Consider the following 24,497-nt stretch of genomic DNA (forward strand, 5'->3'; position numbering starts at 1 on the left):
TAGAATGTAGATTGAGAGAAGCGAGTAAATGCCTTGGTGGTTTAAAGAGTGTAATGAGAAATAGACATTTGGGAATGGATGCGAAGAGGAGACTGTATGAAGGAGTGATTGTGCCAACAGCACTGTATGGGGCAGAAACGTGGAACATAAGAGAAGAAGAGAGAAGGAGTTTGAATGTGTTTGAGATGAGGTGTCTGAGAAGTATGGTGGGGGTTACGAGGCTAGATAGAGTGAGAAATGAGGAGGTGAGGAGGAGAACAGGGGTGAAAAAGGATTTGGGAGAGAGGGTTGATGAAAGAATATTAGGATGGTTTGGACACATGGAAAGAATGAGTGAAGAAAGACTAGTAAAAGAGGTATGGAAGGCAGATGTGGAGGGAGTGAACATGAGGGGACGTCCTAGGATGAGGTGGATGGATGGGGTAAAGGGGGCTTTGGGGAAGAGGGGAATGTCTGTTGAGGAAGGAAGGGAGAGGACGGAAGACAGAGGTGAGTGGAGAATGGTTGTATATGGATGATGTTGTGACTGCATGAGGAGGAATGGGCGGGGGGGGTGGGGGTGGGGTAGTATGTGTGAGTAAATTTTGACGCAGCCCGAAGGGATTTCTCCCCGTCCTCTCCTTATATGCAAAGGGGGACGGAGAGGGGGGGTCGCCGATTAAATGAAGCGGCCTTGCTGTGGATGTACTGTGTCTTGCGGCACTGCTTCTGACCCAGGGCGGTGGGCAGGGTTCAGGGATGACCCGTCATCCAGGAGGTGCTCAGATGAGAGGAAGGGTGGGAGGAGTGTGGAGTGTATTTAGGGATGAAATGGGTGGGAGTGTTTTTATGCCTTTCCCTTTGTGGCTACCTCCCTTGGAAGGGGGAAAAAGCCTTGGTATATGTATGTATGTAATAGAGTGTGTGTCAGGATTAGAAATGGAGAGCGAGTGGTTTGAGGTAAAGGTGGGACTTCGTCAGAGATGTGTTACGTTGCCCTGGCTGTTCAACTTACACATGGATGGGGTGGTGCTAGATTTAAATGCAAGGATGGTGGGTCGGGGGATGGAAATGGTTAAGGAAAATGGAGAAAAGTGGGAGGTGAGCCAGCTGTTGTTTGCTGATGACACTGCGCTTGTAGCGGGATCCAAGTAGGGATTGAAGAAATTGGTGAGAGAGTTTGGGAGAGTGTGTGAAAGAAGGAAGTTGAAGATACATGTAGGTTAAAGTAAGGTGATGAGATGTACAAGGGGTGAAAGTGGCGGCAAACTGGAGGTGAGCATTAACCCCTTCCATACGGTGCCGCACACGTAGGCGTCATGGACTTAGATCTCGGTGGCAGCAGCCAATGCCAGCCGTACGACGTGTCGTAATAATACTCGCATCATAAAATATAGTCACCGCTTATATCGATCGTTCTCTCTTCACCCGTGAATTTTGATGACCATAGAAAATGCGATTACAAAAGAATTAGAAAGAATGTCATTATGGAGGGGCGACTACAATAAATATAATCAAGACGCCGATATGGCAGCCTCGCGAATACACTCGCTCCCCATGACGCCTACGTGTGCGGCACCGTATGGAAGGGGTTAAGGGAGAGAGACTGGAGGAAGTGGATAGTTTTAGATACTTGGGTTCAAAAGTAGCAGGAAAGGGAGGAGTGGAGGTAGAATGTAGATTGAGAGAAGCAAGTGCCTTAGTGAATTCAAAAGTGTAATGAGAAACAGACATTTGGGAATGGATGCTAAGAGGAGATTGTATGAAGGAGTGATTGTGCCGACAGCACTGTATGGGGCAGAAACATGGAACATAAGAGAGGAAGAGAGGAGTTTGAATGTATTTGAGATGGGGTATCTGAGAAGTATGATGGGGGTTACTAGGTTGGATAGAGTGAGAAATGAGGTGAGGAGAACGTGGGTGTTAAGGGAGTTGGGGGATAGGGTAGATGAGTGTTGGGATGGTTTGGACACATGAAAAGAACGAGAATGTGGAAGGCAGAAGTGGAGGGAGTGAACATGTGGGGGCGACCTAGGATGAGATGGATGGATGGGATGGAAGGGGCTTTGGGGAAGAGTGGAATGTCTGTTGAGGAAGGATGGGAGAGGACAGAAGACAGTGGTGAATGGAGAATGGTTGTATATGGATGAGGTGTAATGGGTGGGGGATGGGGGTGAGGTAGTATGTGCGAGAAAAATTTGGCACAGCCCAAAGGGATTTCTCCCCATCTCCTTTTCTGCATGGAGGGACAGAGGGAGGTCACCGATTTTATGAAGCGGCCTTGCTGCAACACTGTTAACCAGGGCAGTGGCCATGGTGCAGGGATGATCCGTCATCCTGGAGGTGTCAAGATAAAAGGGAGGGTAGAGGGTGGAGGGGAGTGGAGTGTATTAGGGATGGATTGGGTAGGAATGGTATTTATGCCTTTGTTTATTTGGCTACCTCCCTTGTAAGGGGGAAAATGCCTTTGGTATTGGTATGTATGTACAATTGATAATCCAGGATTTTCAGTGAATGGGAAACATGATGGTGGAGAAAGCACGTTTTTTTCTGATACATGTCGACACTAATGCTGTAAATCCTCCACCTCCTCACTTGAGAGAGAATAGCCATTGTCAAATGAACTTGCACACTCATCTGATGTATCCAAGCTTCTAATTGAAGCTTCATATTCATTCTCATCTGAGCTTGACATCTGGGCATAATTCATTAAAAGTGTACATGTGCAAAAGCAACAAGTCTGCTTCTTTTGATTGATACCTTATCACTAACAAATACATCCCAAGGTGAAAAGACAAGGCTGCCAGATGTACAATTCACCAAGTATACTCGTTGACAGCTGAGAATGGCCCTAATTTAATGATTATACTCATCTGTGTGTTTTTGAATATTATGTTTGGACAAGTTTACTTGTTGCACTCTGAAAAAGAAAAATTGGGCCAAGATGAGTTTACTCATCTTTGCTGGGTAAGGGGTTATTAACTTTTTCCTAAATTTTGGCTACCGTGCTTGTATGGGAAACTGGTCTGTAATTTGTTGGGTCTTCCTTGTTTCCTCCTTCATATATATTGGTACAATAATGGCATTTTTCAGTACTTTGGTGTTTTTCCTTGGGTGAGCAACATGTTATGTATTTTGTCCATTAGTTCTTTACATTCTTTTAGTATCCAATTTGCAATTCCGTCTGGACCATACGATTTCCTGACATCAAGGTTTGTTAATTGATCCATTATTTCTTTTTGTGTTATTATTTCCCTCATGAGGGTAATCCCACTTCATGCCCTTCATCCCAATGCTGTAAGTTTTCTCTAGTGAAAACAGACTTGAAAAGATTGTTCATGACTTCAGCCATTTCTAAATCTTCTGTGTACATTTCCATGACGTAGTTTCAACCTTTCTTGTTTGTTTTTAAGTTTACTATTCACATATGTATAGAATAGTTTAGGTTGGTCTTTACATTTTTCTATTGTTACTTTCATAGGTTGTTTTTTTTCCTCTCAGCACACTTTTACGTATTCCTTTGATATATATTTGCCTTTTTTTCAATCTTTTCCAAGCATTATCTCTTCTATTTTTTGCCTCACTGCACCTTCTGTTAAACCAGCACTTAATATACACCTTTTCCTGTTCCTGTTTCTATCTTGGTACTGTAAATTTTTCAGTCATCAAAATCATCCATCTTTCTTCCACTTGTGTCTCTTCATTGTAGAATTTTTCCCAACTTGTATTTTGAAAAAAAATTCTTACATTTCCCAAAGTCTGTTTTATTATACATCAGCTGTCCTTCCCTGTATTTCTTATTTCTCTCTCTCTCTCTATAATATATATATATATATATATGTATATATATATATATGTATATATATATGTATATATATGTATATATATGTATATATATATATGTATATATATGTATGTATATACATATATATATATACTTCCTCCTTTAGTTCAAACTCTATTAATATGTGATCACTCTTCTCAAATGGTGTCTTGTACTCAATTTTATCCACAATTTCAGGTTCTGATGTAAATATCAAATCTAGTCTTGACAGTTCATTACTTCTATATCTGGTATTTTCTTTTACCCATTATGTCATTTTATGTTCTATAGGATGTCAAGTAATACATTTTCCCAAAGTCCCTCTCACCTTTCATTGTCATCTCTTCCCCCACCCCCCCCAAAAAAAAAAAAAAAAAAAAAAAAAAAAATGCAGTTAAAATCTCCCATAATTACCAGGTTTCCTCCATACTTCAGCATCTCTTTTAATTAATGCCTTGTTTCTTTTATCATTTTAGAATACTCGCTCTTTTTCAAAGTGCCCATTTTTGGGGGGGCACAATCACCACAAACTTTCTGCTTTTCATGTCACTATCTTCAATTTGTGTCATGATCATTTCCACACTCTTTTTACCATCTATAACCTTTTTACCATCTATAACCTTTGTCTCCACAATTCCCATTATGTCTGGTTTTTCTTCTGACAGGTAATCATTTTGTTCACTTAATCCCGAGACCAATCCGTCTATGTTAGTATAAACCACTTTTAATTTTTTCCTCACCATCTCATTTTCAGTTCCCTTCGTTACCTTACCTGAATATACCATTTTCTCAGCCTCATGTTTAACACACTCCAATATAATTTTTTTTTTTAATCTGTCCTTTTCTTGTTTTTTTTTTTTTCTTTAGCTTCACCTCTTAGTGTCTTCTCTCTTTTCTTTCCTCAACATTCATTTCTCTTTTAATCCATATATTGTGATAGTGTTTACTCTGCCAACTTTCCTGATTTAGCTAACATGTCTTCTGCTACCACTTGTGACCTTTATCTTTGGAGGTCAATTTCTTTCTTTTGTGTATTGTCCCATTCTATACATTCCTCTATTTCCTTTTCTACTTCTTGATCTCCATTTTTTCTTTTAGAATTGTTCTTGCTATTTCTTTTTCTTCTTCTCTTAAGTACCTAACCAGGCCATGTTTTTCCTTTAGTCCATATACTACAAATAGCGATCACAATTTAGTTAGATTCAAACTACTAAATTTTTTTAGAATAGATACTTGTGTTTCTAAAATACCCGATTTCAGTAAAGCTCAGTTCATAGGACTACGTCAGGAGCTTCAGCTTACAGATTGGGAGGCAAAATTAAGCGAAAGACCTGTAGATCAAATGTGGGAAATATTTAAAAATATGCTCACTAAGATGATTCATACTTACATTCCTTTTAAGAACAGACATTCCCCAAATCACTCGCCCAAAATGGCTTGACAAAGAAATTGAAAAAAGTATTGCTAAAAGGAGACAGGCTTACAAGAAATATAAGTGCTCGGGTGCATCTAATGACTATCAAAGTTATGTATTAATACAGAGAGATTTAAAAAAGACAAAAAAAAAAAAAAAACGAAAACCACAATACAAAATGAATATTGCTGATAAATTCATAGAGAATCCCAAAGAATTTTATAGTTACATTAGAGATAAAAAGGTTGTTAGGAATCACATCGGTCTACTATTATCTGCTGATGGTCAATTTGAATATTCAAATGAAGGAATGTGTGATATTTTAAACAATTATTTTAGCTCAGTATTCATAAACAAAACACCTCAAAGTGAACTCCAAACTGAAACCTGTGAAAAGTCTAGGGTAAACTTACTGCAGTAAATATAACAAAAGTATAAATTGAAAGGTGTATAGAGAAACTCAAAAGTTAATAAAACACCAGGGCCTGACGGTTGGCATCCATCCAAGAATCAAAAAGGAAAGGAAAAATGAGATTGTTGTTCCATTAGAAATTATTTTCAAGAAATCCATCATATCCGGAGATGTCCCAAGAGAATGGAAGCTAGCTAATGTTACTCCCATATTCAAAAAAGTGACAAAAAGAAACCAACTACAGGCCTATAAGTTTGACTTCAATCATATGAAAAATGATGGAAACAATCATCAGAGATGCTACTGAACATCATTTAGAAAGTAACTGTTTGATAAATGATAGCCAGCATGGTTTCAGACGGAAATGTTCTTGCATGACTAACTTTAATTCTACAACACAGTTATCTTGAATTATGACAAAAGAAACAATATAGATTTAATATATCTAGACTTTGCAAAAGCTTTTGATACTGTCTCCCACGAATGACTACTTACTAAATTAGCTTCACAAGGAATAAGTGGTAGCCTATTAAGTTGGACTAGTAATTGGTTGAATGATCGAAAACAGAGTTGTTTTAAATGGAAAAACTTCTAGATGGAAAAATGTTACAAGTGGAGTTCCTCAGGGTTTCGTTCTTGGGCCACTTCTATTCATAGTATATATAAATGATACAAAATTGTGTGGAATGGCAAATTATCACTTAAACCAATTAGATATTCAAGAAGATTTAGATAAATTACAGCAATGGTCTGAAAAGTGGCTAATGAAATCTAATACAAGTAAATGTAAGGTAATGCATGTAACTAAGCTGTTACTGAGCTAGTGACTCCGGGGAAGATTGACAGTCGGTTTCGGTTCCGCACTTTTATTTTCAAGACACTGGTATACAACACACGCGAGTGGGCCGGCCGAGCCTTAGAAGGATACTGACCTTGACCTGACCTCACACCCGCCTTAAATACCCGCGGGGCGTACCGAAAAGTAGCGCCCCTCTGGCTGAGGCAGGGTTGCCGTGCGTAGCCCGAATTTGTGCTTTCCTACGGATACAAATACATGTAGTACAGCCGTAATGTTTCCTTAACCTACAAATATTTACTATGAGGCCGAAGGCCAGCTGTCTGTCCCCTCATATTTACACTTATTGTCTCGCTCCTTACTGCAACGGCGATATTACAAGCCGAAATACTGCGTAGAAGCACATGTGGGGAACTCCGTTCACCACATGCACATAGGTAAAAATAACATTAAGTACAATTACAAGTTATTTGGAAATTCGTTAACAAAAGTGGACAGTGAAAAGGATCTCAGCGTAATTATCAGTAATGATCTCAAATCATCCAAGCAGTGTATTTCAGCCTCTGAGAAAGCAAATAAGATTCTAGGACTGATTGCATGATCTTTTGACTTTAAAAGTCCATCACTCATTAACAAGCTATATAAATTGTTAGTTCGTCCACATTTGGAATATGCTGTTTCCTTATGGTCACCAAATCTCATTAAAGACATTGAAAGATTGGAAAAAGTTCAATGGCGAGCCACAAAACTGATTCCAAATATCAAAAACAAATCATACAAAAACAGACAAACATATGAATCTGTTTACCCTAAAAAAGCATAGACTCAGAGGTGACTTGATACAGGTGTTTAAGATTCTAAAGGGAATTGACAACATCAAAAGTGACAAAATTTTCACACTGAACAAGAATCAGACAAGAAATAATGATCTCAAATTGTCCAGATATAGATTTAATTTGGAAGTGGGTAGAAACAACTTTGCCAACTGAGTAGTTAATGAATGGAATAAACTTCCTGCAGAGGCAGTGCAATGTAGTTCAGTTTTAAGCATTAAGAATCACAGTCGAACCTTGAAAGCCCGGGCCCTCGTATGACCGGTTGAAATTAACAAAGGGCAAACTTTTCAAGCAAAGTTCCCTATTTGTCCGGTAGGTGGCAGCGATGGCCGTACACGTGTACTCAAACCCGGCCCAGTCAAGCCGCCACCAGGGCTGCCGTTTTGTAGAATTTTGTACCAAAACGTAGTAAAATAGCGGCATGTGGCAACTGCACAAGGACATGAAATTTTTTCTACATATCAGCGGGCTGTTAAAAACATTCAAAACTCAAACTTTTATTTAAAAATCATAGAACTAGTTATCAAATAATAAATGGTACATCAAAATATGACTTTTATTGGTAATTGTGTTACTTATAAAATATTATACCCCAAAAGATATGTTTTTACCGTGTAGAAAAAACTTCTACGCTAAAGTTTCAGCTTTCTTTTAGCGATAATTATATTAAAAAAATAATTTTTATATCTTACTGAATATGTTAGGGCATGGGGGCCTTATATACATTCAAGAATAAAAAACTAGAACCATCATTTTGTCAAAGTTTGACAAGTATATCTTGCTATGAAAGTCTGCACACACCCGAGAAAAATGTATGCCCCGGTATGGCAACACTCCCATTCTACACGGCAGTGTAGAAAATGCAGCAACCCTGGCCGCCACCACTGTCCTGCGTGCATACCTTCCGATATTACAGTGTACGTAATAAAAAATACAGTACAGTACACTGTATATACAGTACATTTACAAGCCTGTATTACAGTTATTACAGAATTATTAGTATTATAGCATTATTATTACAGCATTGTTATTATTACAGTGTTAGAATATTATTCTTGTGTGTTTCTATGCCATATCATACATTACCTATACGAATACTGCTATGAAAATCTACGGTTGTTAGGGCGATATTTTCAATGACCGGACGTTTGGCATGACCGGACCACCCTTCCCCACAATTAGTCCAGGCTTTTGAGGTTCGACTGCATTTAGATAAACACCAAAGCAATAGTAATATTCCCAAATGGATGACAAACAGATTGAAACACGAGATCGGAATGAAAAGAGGACTTTACGTAAAAATAAAAAACGGGGAATCACACCTTAGATCAAGATATAACGAAATGGCAAAACTGGTTAAAAGGAATACACGTACATTGAAACGTAATTATGAAATCAAGGTTGCCAGTCAAGCAAAATCTATAGAAAAAAATAAATAAAAACGATGAAAATGTCATGATAGAATCAGAGGACAAAATGAGTGAGGAGTTTAACAATTATTTTCTATCGGTGTTTAGTAATGAGAGGTTTGATAAAGTACCTGACTGTGATCCAATTTTCAGAGGGGATGAAGAAAGTTGTCTATCTAATGTTAGCATTAGTAAAGAAGTAGTCAAGCAGATTGAAAGACTTAAAGCTACAAAATCTCTGGGTCCAGACAAAATTTTTCCAAGAATGCTTAAGGAGTGTAAATTTGAAATCTGCGACCAGTTAACTGAAATATTCAATAAATCGGTAGACATTGGTTTTGTGCCAACTGCTTGGAGGCTGGCAAATGTTGTTCCTGTTTTTAAGAAGGGAGATAGATCGTCTATATGCAAGTACAGGCCAATCAGTTTGACATCGGTTATAGGAAAAATGCTTGAATAAATTATAGTAAAAAGACTCGGAGAACACATCAAAAGACATAATTTAATTTATAATTCACAGCATGGTTTCTCCAAGGGTAAGTCATGTGTGACTAACCTTCTATCCTTTTATACTTAAAGTATATAAGGCATCAGATAACAATGATAATTACGACGTTATTTACCTTGACTTTAGCAAAGCGTTCGACAAGGTCCCACACCAGAGACTACCATATAAAATCAAAGCCCATGGCATACGAAGAAAAGGGTTAGAATGGATTAGAGCTTGGATTAGTAAGAGAAAACAGCGGGTCACCATAAATAGAATAAAATCTAGGTGGGGCAATGTTACCAGCGGGCTCCCCCAGGGCTCGGTTTTGGGTCCCTTGTTGTTCATTATGTACATAAACGACTTAGACAATGGGATAAATAGTGATGTTACTAAGTCTGCGGACGACACTAAACTAGGATGCCTAATTAGGTCAGGAGATGACGCAGAGATTCTGCAGGATGATCTTAATAAATTGTTAATATGGTCAGTGAAATGGCAAATGAACTTCAATATCTCTAAGTGTAGCATGTTAACGTAGGGCTACACAACCCCAAAAATAGATACAGCTTAGATAACACGTTTTTAGAAAAAATCTGAGTGCGAAAGGGACTTGGGAGTTCTGGTGAGTCTGGACCTTAAAACCAGGAAGCAGTGCATTAGCGCCAGAAATAAAGCTAACAAAACATTAGGTTTCATTGCTAGGACGGTAACGAATAGAAGTGCAGAGGTAATTATTAAACTCTATCTAGTGATAGACCCATCCTTGATTATGCGGTACAGTTTTGGTCTGTCCTACAGAATGGACATCAATTCACTAGAATCAGTACAGAGAAGAATGACCAAAATGATACATGGACTCAGAAATTTGCCTTACGAAGAGAGGCTTAGGCACCTCAACTTACTCTCTGGAAAGACGCAGAGTGCGAGGTGATCTAATGGAAGTGTTCAAGTGGATCAAAGGTTATAACAAGGGTGATGCAAACAAAGTCATCATAATGAAACAACAGGGCAGGGCTCGCAGTAATGGGTATAAACTGGACAAATTTAGATTTAAGAAGGAAATAGACAAGAATTGGTTTACTAATAGGGTGGTCGATGAATGGAATAAACTTAGTAACCATGTAGTAAGCGCTGAAACTATTAGACAACTTTATGGATGGGGATGACAGGTGGTGATGGATACAGAGCTGCCAAGTGTAGACCTCATGGTCTCTTGCAGTCTCCTTTATTCTTATGTTATTTTATATTATTTGTTTTGTTATCATTTGTCCATTTGTTTATTATTATTGCTTGATTCTCAATATTATCAGTTATACAGTGTTCCCTTGCCACTTTGCACTTCACATTTTGTGGCTTCGGTGCTTCGCGGGTTTTTCCAAAATATTCATTAAAAAAAAATCATCAAAACATAGAAATGAGAAAATACAGCCATATTGCAGAAAGCCGCGTTGTTTCATGTTGATGCACGAGAGAGAAGGTTTCCCTGCATGCCAAACAAAGAGATGAGTTGACTTAGGCTTTGTATATGCCTGTGCTGTACTATACTGTACATGCCACGGGCACTCATACAAGGCGCGTGATTGGATCGTGGCGTGACATCAACCAGTGAGAGCATGAGTGGATTTATCCCGTGAGCTGATTGGCTGCGCATCATCGCAGCCTCACCCAGCATCTTCCCTTGTTGTGTCTTGCCAGTCTCGTCCACGCTGTTCACTGTCTCGCATACTGTATCTTAGTGTTGTGTTTGCGATAACATTTTTTGTTTAAGTGATAACTTTTTTTTGATAAGTTAAGCACTTACAATGCCGCCTAAGCGCTGTATCCCTGTGAAAGCTTCCTCCGGGGCACCTAAGAGGAAGAAGATGATGATGATCATCAGCAAAAAAGTGAAACTTTTAGATATGATCAAAGAGGGCAGAAGTTATGCATCTGTGGCACACCATTATGACGTGAATGAATCTACAGTGCGGTACATCAAGAAAGAGGAAGCAAACATCTGCAAAACTGCTTCAATAACCTTCAATAAGGAAGCAAAACGTGTGGTAACTCAGCATAATAAGAGAATTGTGAAAATAGAAGCTGCATTGGCATTGTGGATTGCTAATTGCAGGGAAAAGACAGTGAGTTTGGACACTAATATGATCAGGACAAAGGACAAAGCTCTCTACAACCAAATCTTGCCCAATGATGATAATGAAGAGGCTGAAGAAGGTGCTGACGAACCTGATGAACCTCGAGCCAGTACTAGCGCTGCCAGGAGTGATTTGCCTCCTCATGGACAAGTTTTTTCAGCCAGCAAAGGCTGGTTTGAAAAATTTAAAAAAAGATACGGCCTCAGAAGCGTGCCTCTGTATGGTGAGGCTTCCTCTGCTGACAACAATGCTGTTCATCATTACATGGAGGAAGAGCTTCCTAACCTCATCAGTGAGGGAGGCTACCTCCCTGAGCAACTTTTTAACGTGAATGAAACAGGCCTTTTTTGGAAGAGGATGCCTTTGTGTACATTCCACTTCAAGGACGAAGTGAAGAGGCCAGGCTTCAAGCCCCACAAGGACAGTGTGACTGTCATCATGTGTGGCAATGCTGCAGGTTTTATGCTTAAGCCAGGCCTTATTTATAAAGCCAAAAATCCACAGGCATTAAAAAACAAAATTAAGGTTCTGTTGCCCGTGTACTGGATGCATAACTCTCAGGCCTGGATAATGAAAGCTCTGACCCTCGATTGGTTCCTCCATTGCTTCATTCCCCAGGTGAAGCTGTATCCGGCTGAAAAGGGCCTCCCCTTTAACCTCTTCAGTACGGGCCAAAATCTCGCGGGCAGCATTAGCTGCCAGACGTACGATGTGTCGTAATAATACTCGCATCATAAAATATAGTCACCGCTTATATCGATTGTTCTCTCTTTCACCCATGAATTTTGATAACCATAGAAAATGTGATGAAGACAGTTTAGAGAGTATATCATTACGCAGGGGCAACTACAATAAATATAATCAAGACGCCGATATGGCAGCCTCGTGTATCCACTTGCTCCTCATACCGCCTACGTATGCGGCACTGTATGGAAGGGGTTAACCCCTTCCATACGGTGCCGCACATGTAGGCGTCATGGGGAGCGAGTGTATTCGCGAGGCTGCCATATCGGCGTCTTGATTATATTTATTGTAGTCGCCCCTCCATAATGACATTCTTTCTAATTCTTTTGTAATCGCATTTTCTATGGTTATCAAAATTCACGGATGAAGAGAGAACGATCGATATAAGCGGTGACTATATTTTATGATGCGAGTATTATTACGACACGTCGTACGGCTGGCATTGGCTGCTGCCACCGAGATCTAAGTCCATGACGCCTACGTGTGCGGCACCGTATGGAAGGGGTTAAGGTCCTTCTCCTGATGGACTGTGTAGGAGGTCATGCAACGGACCTGCAATATGACGAGGTGTAGATAAGAGTTTCTGCCCCCAAACACCACATTTCTAATTCAGCCAATGGATCAAGGTGTCATTCGTGCCTTTAACCACTTCCATACAGTGACGCCTACATAGGCGGCATGAGGAGCAAGTGGGTACTCGATGTTGCCGAAGTCGCCATCTTGATTATATTTATTGTAGTCGTACCTACGTAATTTTCATTCTCTCTAAACTGGCTTCATCAGTTTTCTATGGTTATCAAAATACACGGGTAAAAGAGAACGAATGATTGAGCACTGACTTTATTTTTTATAATGTGATTATTATGACGCAACATCGCACGTCGGGCAGCTAATGCTGCCAGACGTGTGATGTGCCCCGTAGTGAAGAGGTTAAGGCACTCTACACTCGCTCTACGATGGAGGGCCTCATCTCGGCAGTTGACGACGACAATGAAGAATTCACCTTGAAAGCATACTGGTGTAGTTACAACATTGCCTCATATTTGTCTAATATCCAGCAAGCATTAAAGGACATGAAAAGTGAGACCATAAATTCTAGCTGGAAGAAATTATGGCCAAACGTGGTGCACGACTATCCAGGCTTCACTCCTGATGAAGTTCATCACTCAGCAGTGGAGAAGGCGGTGAGGCTAGCTCACATCATAAGGGATGAAGGATTTGTAAAAATGACAGAAGACGTCAGCGCCCTTATCGATTGCCACTCAGACCCACTGACAGATGAAGACCTTGAGATGACAAAGTCTGCAAGTGAATCCTACTTTGCGGTTTTTCACCTTTCGCGGGGGGGTTCTGGTCCCCATTAACCACGAAAAACGAGGGATCATTGTACGTTAGTTTATTATTATTTACTATTTACCTGTTTGTTTATTATTTAATTATACCTATGCATTTATTTATGTATTTAATTTATTATTTACATTATTATAGTTTTTACTTATTCATTTATTTGCATATCATTATTACAATTTTTTTCGCATCTGACCTAGATATGGAACAAAAGGTCTCCTGTCGGCATGCTCCGCCTTTGTAATCCTTTGTAATCTCTAACCCAATTTGCTTTTTCTTTGATTACTTGAATAATTGTGTCCTTTGTATTCTTCTGCTTTTGTTGTGTGTGTATGCATGCATCTTTGGATAATATAAGGTCTGATAAAAAAGTATACCTTTGTTCATAAATACTCATATCCAGACTTTCCCTAATCTTCAAAGTACAGTGAGACCTCTCATTAGCTGTGTTTGCTGTGTTTTCGGTGTTTTTGGTGCTGTTGTTTAGTGCTTGCAATCACTATGCCACCCAAAAACCACTCCAAAACACCAAAAACACAGCAAAAACACTACAAACACAGCTAATTAATGTCCATTAATGAGAGGTCTCACTGTAGTCCCCTCAGGTAGCCACACACTTCTCCCAATGGTCCTGACACTGTCGGATGCAGCGCTGGAACACCTCTTTTTGGATGGCACAGCTGGTCCATCACATTCCACATGATTTCTTCTCTGGACTGAAATCTGGTCTGTTTCAGGGGCATTTTCAGTTTGGGGAAAAGCCAGAAGTCACACAGAGCCGTGTTGGGGGTGTTGAGGGCTTGACAAAGCCAAGAAACTCTGTAATTGAATGTGAAGAATGGGCAGGTACATTATCATGATGGAGCTGGTAATTGCCCACTGGTCCAGCCATGTGTGTCACAGTGTCATGAAGGCAATGCGAAATCTCTTGATAATACTTCTTGGTGATTGCTTTGTTGTGTGGTGTGTACTTGTGATGAACCACACCATTTGAGTCTAAGATGATCAGCATGACTGACATTACTATGGACCTGTTTTGCTTTTTTTTGGCCTATGGGATGTTGGATGCTTCCATTATGATGACTGCAACTGAGTTGTGCCTATAAACCCAGGACTCATCAACAGTGTTGAGGAAGTTGGGATTGCTGTTCATAGTCTCCAGCATGTCCTATGCACTCTCCAAACAGAGTTGCTTCAGCTCGATCACTAGCAGCTTTGGTACGAACTTCACCGAGATCCTCCTTCATAATGGAATAAATGGACCCAATGCTGACACCCACCTCATCTGCAAGTTCTCTGATCATAATTCAATGATTTTGGCTCACCAGGGTCCTCGATTAGTTAATGACAATCTCATTTCAGGATGTTGAGTGCCTACCAGTGTGTTTTATTCTCCACTGAAGTGTGGCCATCTTTGCAGTAGTTGTACCACTTGTTTATATGGGTGGTACTCATTGTTTCATCCCCAAAGGCTTGTTGGATCTTGCAGATTGTTTCCACTTGAGAATTGCCAAGCTTTACACAAAATTTGATGCAGTAACAATGCTCAAGTTTTCCAATACTTTTGTAATATATATATATATATATATATATATATATATATGCACACATATAAAAAAAAAAATACATAACTAAAATAACCCTCACCCACTGGCAGTCTGCCAGCGACTGACAGGTTCTGCAAGTGGGAAAACACATGCACATTAAGGTCACCTACAATATGCACCACATCTCTTGCTTCATTTGCATTTGTTTACACAAAGAAAATTAGGGTATGATACTTTTTTAACAGAATGGTGTGTGGAACAATAAGGACAGGAGGAAATAGAAGGAAGGGTAGTGACTGGTGGGATGAGGAAACGAAGAAGGTTGTAGAAGAGAAGAAGTGAGCTTTCACAGTTTGGTTACAAAATAGGATGAAGGAGTCATATGAGAGGTACAAAGAAAAGAAAAGAGAAGTAAAGCAAAAGGTAAAGGAGGCAAAGATGAGAGCAGGTGTGAAATGGGGTAAGAGTATGACAGAAAATTTTGAAAGTAATAAAAAGATCTTTTGGAAAGAAATTAAGAGAGGAAGAGGAGGCGAATCAAGCAGAGAAGAAAAGGTAAAAGGTGCAGATGGAGAAATGATAATGGAAGAGAAGGCAGTAAGGGGAAGATAGGCAGAATATTTTAGGGAGTTGCTAAATGTGAAGGAGGATAGGGAAGGAAAGATAGCTGCAGTGGGAAATGCTAAGAAAATGACCGTGATGAGTGAGGAAAATGGAGGAGAAATAAGGAAGGATGAAGTGAAGACAGTTGTTAAGATGATGAAAGCAGGTAAGGCACCTGGTCCGGATGGATGCCATGCAGAATGTCTGAAAAAAGGAGGTACAGTGATGGTGGACTGGCTGGTGAGGTTACTTAATGTTTGCTGGAGAGGGTAGAGTGCCGGAGGACTAGAGGAGTGCCTGTATAGTTCCACTTTACAAGGGAAAGGGGGACAAGTGTGAATGTAGTAGTTTCAGAGGGATTAGTTTGTTAAGTGTAGTTGGGAAGGCTTATGGGAGGATCTTGATTGAGAGAGGATTAGGAGAGGAACAGAGGGAGTAATTGGTGAGGAGCAGTGTGGACTTAGGACAGGTAGAGGTTGTGTAGATCAGATCTTTGTGGTGAGACAGATACGTGAGAAAGCTATAGGAAAGGGGAAAGATGTTTTTTGGGCCTTTATGGATCTGGAAAAGGCTTACGATAGGGTAGACAGAAAGGCACTGTGGGAGGTTATGCAGATATATGGGATAGGAGGAAAGCTTCTAGGAGCTGTCAAGAGTTTTTATGAGAGTAGTAGAGCTTGTGTCAGGATTAGAAATGGAGAGTGTGAGTGGTTTGAGGTAAAGGTGGGACTTCGTCAAGGATGCGTTATGTCACCCTGGCTGTTCAACTTATACATGGATGGGGTAGTGCGAGAGGTAAATGCAAGGGTAGTGGGTCAGGGATTGGAGATGGTTAAAGAAAATGGAGAAAAGTGGGAGGTGAGCCAGCTGTTGTTTGCGGACGACACTGCGCTTGTGGCAGGATCGGAGGGAGGGATTGAGGAAGTTGGTGACAGTTTGGGAGAGTATGTGATAGAAGAAAGCTGAAGATAAATGTGGGTAAAAGTAAGGTGATGAGATGTACAAGGGGTGAAGGTGGCAGTAGATTGGAAGTGAGCATAAAGGGAGAACGACTGGAGGAGGTGGATAGTTTTAGATACTTGGGTGCAAATGTGGCAGGAAAAGGTGGAGTGAAGGTGGAGGTAGAATGTAGATTGAGAGAAGCGAGTAAATGCCTTGGTTGATTGATTGATTTATGGAGTTTTTGGCTCAAAGGCCAAGCGCCGGAGCCGGTAGGCCATTCAGCACATATTTATCTTTTAGTTTAAAAAATAAAATAAAAATAAAATTCAAGTAAAACAATTAAAACAATAGACATTCACGAACACACTTCAACAACACACAGCCTTGGTGGATTGAAAAGTGTAATGAGGAATAGACATTTGGGAATGGATGCTAAGAGGAGACTGTATGAAGGAGTGATTGTGCCAACAGCACTGTATGGGGAAGAAACATGGAACATAAGAGAGGAAGAGAGGAGTTTGAATGTGTTTGAGATGAGGTGTCTGAGAAGTATGATGGGGGTTACTAGGCTAGATAGAGTGAGAAATGAGGAGGTGAGGAGGAGAACGGGTTGAAAGGGAGTTGGGAGATAGGGTTGATGAAAGAGTATTAGGATGGTTTGGACACATGGAAAGAATGAGTGAAGAAAGACTAGTAAAAGAGGTATGGAAGGCAGATGTGGAGGGAGTGAACATGAGGGGACATCCTAGGATGAGGTGGATGGATGGGGTGAAGGGGGCTTTGGGGAAGAGGGGAATGTCTGTTGAGGAAGGACGGGAGAGGACAGAAGATAGGGGTGAATGGAGAATGGTTGTATATGATGTTATGATGTATGAGGTGGAATGGGCGGGGGGATGGGGGATGAGGTAGTATGTGTGAGCAAAATTTGACGCAGCCCGAAGGGATTTCTCCCCGTCTTCTCCTTTTATGCATGGGGGGACCAAGAAGGGGGGACCAAGAAGGGGGGTCGCCAATTTAACCCCTTCCCCGCCAGAAACGAGTAGACTCGTTTTCACCTAATGTTTTTTTTTTAGTCGTCGATGAGAATACTCGTCTAAAACTAATCTTCAAAAACCAGCTACAGACGTATTTACTCGTCGATTCTGAGCCTTTCTAAGCCATTCTACATGTGAAACGAGTACTCTCGTCATATCGTGCGTTTGGCAGAGGCGATAGGGTAGCACAGGCAGTTCAAGGCCATTCTAGTTAGACTTGCTACGGCAGCCACTGTTGGCAGGTGCAGTCTTCATCCACATTACCACTCGTTTTTTGTGGCTTTTTCAAATAAATTACACCCCAAATGTCTAATTCTGAGGAAGATAGTGAATATGAACCTTCCCTCAGGAGCTTGAATACTTCTGATGACAGTGCCAGTTCATCAGACAATGACTATTTCTCCACAAGTGATGATGGAGCAGAGGAGGAAGGTGATGCAAGAGCTTGGAGAAGCCTAGATTTATCAGAGGACAGCATGAATGCAGCACCAGCACGTTTCCCATTCACAGGAAATCCTGGAATTACGACTGATGAAGACCCAACAAAAATGAGTCCTTTTGAATTCTTCAGTCTTTTTATCGATAACAGGATTATTGACTGTGTACTGGTAGAGACTAATCGTTTTGCTGAACAAACTGTACAATGCAATTCTTTGTGGCGCCCTGTAACAAAGGCAGAAATTTTTGTATTTTTTGCCATGAAAATGCTACAGGGTATTGTGAAAATGCCAGAAGAAGAAATGAACTGGTCACAAGATGAACTGCTTGAAAGACCAATTTTTCGGAAGCTAATGACTCTGAAACGGTACAGTAAGATAAAACAGTATCTTCATTTTGTAAATAATGAAACTCATGATGCACAAACCCACCCCAACCCAAAATTGTATAAGATTTATGATGTATTTATGAGATTGTGTGAGAACTTTGCGAAGTGTTACACCCCTAGGCAAGATGTATGTATAGATGAAAGCCTTATGTTGTTCAAGGGAAGGTTAGGATGGGTACAGTATATTCCACTGAAAAGGAGGTTTGGGGTGAAATATTTTTTGTTGTGTGAGTCAAAGACTGGATATGTGTACAAAATGACCATTTATGTTGGGAAAGGAACACAGTTTGATCCAGAGTATGATGAATATCCTGTGAGTTCACGTGTTGTTTTATCTTTGATGAAGCCCTTATTTGGGAAAGGTTATTGTGTTACTGTGGATAACTATTACACTAGCCCGCAATTAGCTGATGCTCTAGTTAGGAACCAGATTGATACTTATGGAACTCTACGTTTGAATCGAAAAGAAGTGCCAGAACAGCTGAAAAGCAAAAAACTGAAGAAAGGAGAAGTTGTAGCATTTCAGAGAGGCAAGGTAATGACTCTTCGTTGGAAAGACAAAAAGGACGTTGCAATGCTGTCAACCATTCACAACCCAGCTATGCATGACATTGAGACAAGACAAGGGCCTGTGAAGAAACCCAAAGTTGTATATGAATACAATTATACAATGGGAGGAGTTGACAAGGTGGACCAGCAACTTGTAGATTATCCCATTACAAGGAAACGGGGTAAGAAATATTACAAGACAGTCTTCTTCCATTTAATGGATATTGCAGTATGGAATGCTTTCATCCTGCATCAAGAAGCGTTCAGTATGCAAGGACAAAAACCCCTGACACACCTGAAATTTCGTATGCAAATTATACGAGATATATTTGACAAGTATGGGCCAGCTTTACCACCAAAAAGATCACCAGGTAGACCCTCGACATCACCAGGAAGTTCACGGTATACGCCAGGAGGACATTTTCCAATGGAAATTCCACCAACAGAAAAAAAGACAAATCCAACAAGAAAATGTGTTGCATGCAGTCTGAAGCGTGACCATAGAGGGAAACCAGTCAGGAAAGAGTCACGATATATGTGTACAGTATGCCAAGTAGCTCTATGTGTTGTGCCATGTTTTGAAAAGTACCATTCAAAATAATTTCATTTATAAATTTGCTGAAGGAATACTATTCTTTTATATGTGCAAAAGGTCATTTGTTTTATTTTTTGCTAACAACTTACAGTATTTCAAATTATTTCATTCATGATCAAATGCCAGAAAAAGTCATTTCATTCATTCATATTTGCATATTATTATAATATGCTATGTTTTTGGTAGCAAATGTAATAAAAATTAAAAACAAAATATGTTTTTCATTCCCCTATACTTTGGTAAACTTATACGAGAAAAATTAAGAAAATATGGTGAAAATATATGTTTTATAGGAAGACGAGTTAACTCGTTTCTTGCCTACAAAGGTATTTTCAAAGTAAAAAGTTGACTACAAAAATGGGAAAAAATTAAATACGAATTGTTTTTCATAATCAGCATGAAAAATACTATATAAAACCAAAATAAAAAAATTCGTCTGAAAATGAAACGTTTTTAACCAAGAAATGGTTGGGGAAGGGGTTAATGAAGCGGCCTTGCTGTGGATGTGTTGTGTCTTGCGAGACTGCTTCTGACCCAGGGCAGTGGACAAGGTGCAGGAATGACCCATCATACAGGAGGTGCTAAGATAAGAGGGAGGGTGGAGGGGGTGTGGAGTGTAATTAGGGATGGAATGGGTGGGAATAATTTTATGCCTTTTCCTTTTTGGCTACCTCCCTTGTAAGGGGGAAAAAGTCTTGGTATATGTATGTATAGGTCAAACTGGTCCAATATTTACCCTGATAAAAAGAACTGCTTTAATATAGGTACAAAAAAGAGGGAGGAGAGGAAGAGGGAGGAGAGGAAGAGGAAGGGAGAAAGAGGGGGAAACAGGGAAAGAAGATGGGCGAGTTACAGAATAACATCCCAGGATTCTATGGTAATCATTACATACAAGCAACCCAGCCTAAAATTTAGAATAATGTTATTATTGTTATCTCCTGATGTCTATCTGAATAAAGACCACATGAAGACAGAGCCTCTATTGGTATGATGTTTCGCTTATTACAGCTTTTTCAAACACGTGAACTTGGAAAAGCTGTTAAAAGTGAAACATTGTACCAATAAAGATTCTGTCTTCGTATGGTGTTTATTTCAAGATTTGTCAGCAACTGCCATTTTCATACATTTCCTGATGTACAGAATGTGTGCAATCATCACAAAATTACTGTAACTTTCCCTGAACATGGTAACATTCAATAAATACCATAAATGTACCAATGCAAAACTTACCTGCTCTATGCCTTGTCGCAAGTCTCCCCATATCTGGTCAAGATCAATCTGCTTGAGGAGATGAGGATTACTTCCACTACTGCTTCCAGCAGCTCCTCGAGGACCAGACATGTTTACTGTATTGAAAAATAAAAAATTAAATAGAAATAAAATAATAACAAACATATAAACAATAATGATAATTAATACATACATATACCAAAGGCAAGACTTCCCCACCCCTTCCAAGGAAGATAGCCAAAAAACCAAAAGGCATAAAAACCATTCCCACCCATTCAATCCCCACATATTCTACTCCCATCCACCCACTTTCCTCCCTCTTATCTTGGCTCCTCCTCGATAACGGGGTCAACCCTGTATCTTGCCCACTACCCTGGGTCAGAAGCAGTGTCACAAGACACAGCATGTCCACAGCAAGGCCACTTCATTAAATCGGTGACCCCACCTCTCTGTTCCCTCATGCAGAAATGAAGATGTGGGAGGAATCCCTTTGGGCTGCATCAATTTATTTTTAACCCATACTCCATCACTCCCCACCCACTTTCCCTCATGCATCACAGCATCATCCATACATAACCACTCTCCAATCACCCCTATCTTCTGTCCTTTCTTGTACATCAACAGACATTCCCCTCTTTCCCAATGCCCCTTTTACCCCATCCATCTCACCCTTGGTGGCCCCCTTATGTTCACTCCTTCCACACTTCTTTTACTAATCTTTCTTCACTCATTCTTTCCATGTGTCCAAACCATCACAATACTCTTTCATCAACCCTATCTCCCAACTCCTTTTCCACACCTTTTCTCCTCACCTCATTTCTCACCCTATCTAGACTAGTAACCCCTCCCATACTTCTCAGGCACCTCATCTCAAACACATTCAAATACCTCCTCTTTTATGTATGTTTCCGCCCCGTACAGTGCTGTTGGCACAATCACTCCTTTGCACAATCTCCTCTTAGCAACCATTTCCAAAAGTCTATTTCTCATTACACTTCTTAATCTACCAAGGCATTTACTTGCTTCTCCCAATCTACATTCTACCCTCATCTCCACTCCTCCCTTTCCCACCACTTTCGCACCAAAGTACCTAAAACTATCCACTTCCTCCAGTCGCTCTCCCTTAATACTTACTTCCAGTCTGCTACCACTTTCTCCCCTTATACATCTAACCTTACTTTTACCCACATTTATCTTCAACTTCATTCTTTCGCACACCTTGCCAAACTCTGTCGCTAACTTCCTCAATCCCTCCTCTGATCCTGCTACAAGCACAGTGTCATCAGGAAACAACAACTGGCTTATCTTCCACTTTTCTCCATTTTCTTTAACTACCTCCAATCCCCAACCCACCTTTGCATTTATCTCTTGCACCACCCCATCCATGTATAAATTGAATAGAGAAGGTGACAACACATCCCTGACAAAGTCCCACCTTTACCTCGAACCACTCACTCTCTCCATTTCTGATTCTAACACAGGTTCTATTACTCATGTAAAAACTCCTGACTGCTCTTAACAGCTTTCCTCCTATTTCACATATCTGCAATACCTCCCACAGTGCCTTCCTTTCTACCCTGTTATAGGCCTTTTCCAAATCCATAAAAGCCCAAAAAACATCCTTACCTTTTCCTAAAACTTTCTCACATGTGTCTTACCACAAAAATCGGATCTACGCAACCCCTACCTGACCTAAACCCACACTTTTCCTCACCAATTACTCCCTCTCTTCCTCTCCTAATACTCTCAATCAACACCCTCACATAAGCCTTCCCAGCTACACTTAAACTAATCCCTCTGAAACTACTACACACACTTCTCCCCTTTTCCCTTGTAAAGTGGAACTATACAGGCACTCCTCCAGCACTTTACCCTTTCTCATACATTAAATAGCCTCACCAGCCAGACCTCTATTACTGTACCTTTTTTCAGACATTCTGCACTGCAGGACATCCATCCAACCAAGGTGCCTTACCTGCTCTCATCATTTAAACAAATGCTTTCAACTCATCTTTCCTTATTTCTCCCTCAATTTTCCTCATTCATCATTCATAACTGTCATTTTCTTAATGCTTTCCACTGCAACTACTTTTCCCTCCCTATCTTCCTTCACATTTAGCAGCTCCCTAAAATACTAAACCAATCTTCCTCATACTGCCTTCTCTTCAATTATCATCTCTCCATCTGCACCTTTTACCTTTTCTTCTCTACTTGATTCACCTCCTCTTCCTCTCTTAATTTCTTTCTAAACATCTTATTACTTCAAAATTTTCTGTCATACTCTTAACCCATTTCACATCTGCTCTGTTCTTTGCCTCCTTTATCTTATGCTTTACTTCTCTTCTATTTTCTTTGTACCTCTCGTATGATTCTCTCATCTCATTTTGAAACCAATCTGTAAAAGCTCACATCTCTTCTACAACCTTCTTTGTTTCCTCATTCCAGCACTAACTACCCTTCCTTCTATTTCCTCCCATCTTCTTTGTCCCACACACCATCTTTGCACATCTTGTGGCTCTCTCCTTGAACCATCCCCATTCCTCCTCCACTCCTAGTTCCACTATCCTTTACTCCCTCCCACTCCTCTCTCAGCTTCTTGTACCCCTTCTCCTTTTCTTTCTCATTTAAACAGTTCACTTTAAGCACCTCCCTACCTTTTGTCCTTTTCCTCTTTCTCCATCTATCCTCCACTCTCAACTTACCTTCCACCAAAAATTATCTGTTACCTTAGAACAAGTTCATCCCTAACTCTTCCTACTATACTCCTGGTTACCACTATATAGTCCATTAATGCTCTACCACCTTTCCATCCACCACCCTCTCCCATGTGTTCTTATGCATGACTTTCTTCCTAAACACTGTATTTGCTATCATCAACTCTCTTAGACACATCACCATCAACTCTCCACTATAATTTTTTTTACCCTAGCATTAAGGTCTCCCAATACAACTACATTTCTCCCTAATCCCTCTATACACTCATTTAAATCTATCTAAAAAGCCTCACTTTCCTCTACATTCTTCTCACTACCAGGCCCATAGGCCCACATCTCCCTTCCCAGTTTCATCTTCATCCACATTAACCTCTTCACTCCGGGGCACATCGTACGTTTGGCAGCATTAGCTGCCTGACGTGCGATGTTGCGTCATAATAATCGCATTATAAAAAATAAAGTCAGTGCTCAATCGTTCATTCTCTTTCACCCGTGTATTTTGATAACCATAGAAAATTGATGAAGCCAGTTTAGAGAGAATGGAGATTACGTAGGTACGACTACAATAAATATAATCAAGATGCAGACGTCGGCATCGAGTACCCACTTGCTCCTCATGCCGCCTACGCAGGCATCACCGTATGGAAGTGGTTAACCTTGGAGAAACCTCCTTTCACTCCACTACACACCTATGTCCTCACTTGTATAACCATCCCTTCTCTTCCTCATCCTCTCTTCACTCCTGAGATCCTCCCAAGTACACTCCCAAGCTCAAACTCACCCATCCCTTTCAACTTAGTTTTGCTCTATGCCAACACATCTATCTTCTGACAAACATACTGCCTATCTCTTCCCTTTTACTTTCATCTGTACCACATCCACGCACATTAAAAGACCCAAACCTTTGGGTACTGGTTAGAAAACTCCTCAGACCCTCTTATGCTTTTTTTTTTTTTTTGTCCCCTTTGAGGCTACAGGGAGAAGGATGTTTAGTCCTATCCCCATCCTGTTTTTGTCGCCTCATACAACTCATGTGGAAAGACTTGGTGGCAGTTTTATTTTCCCCCACCATAGG

General features: G+C 40.3%; 1 protein-coding gene across 2 annotated transcripts in view; it reads right to left on the reverse strand.

Annotated features, from left to right (window-relative positions):
- Positions 1-24,497, reverse strand: part of Cul1 (cullin 1) — a 398,967-nt gene that overhangs the window by 309,839 nt on the left and 64,631 nt on the right. The window contains exon 2 of one of the 2 annotated variants that reach the window (XM_076182129.1): positions 20,709-20,824. In XM_076182129.1, the coding sequence (XP_076038244.1) occupies positions 20,709-20,819 (111 nt within the window). In that variant the 5' untranslated portion in view covers positions 20,820-20,824. Of the gene's footprint in view, positions 1-6,560; positions 6,580-20,708; positions 20,825-24,497 lie in introns of those variants that run through there. The other variant, XM_076182130.1, reaches the window with a different exon arrangement.

Source organism: Oratosquilla oratoria, unplaced genomic scaffold (assembly GCF_046742065.1).
Source record: "Oratosquilla oratoria isolate Oo_2021 unplaced genomic scaffold, ASM4674206v1 SCAFFOLD50, whole genome shotgun sequence".
Classification (NCBI taxonomy): Eukaryota; Metazoa; Arthropoda; class Malacostraca; order Stomatopoda; family Squillidae; genus Oratosquilla; species Oratosquilla oratoria.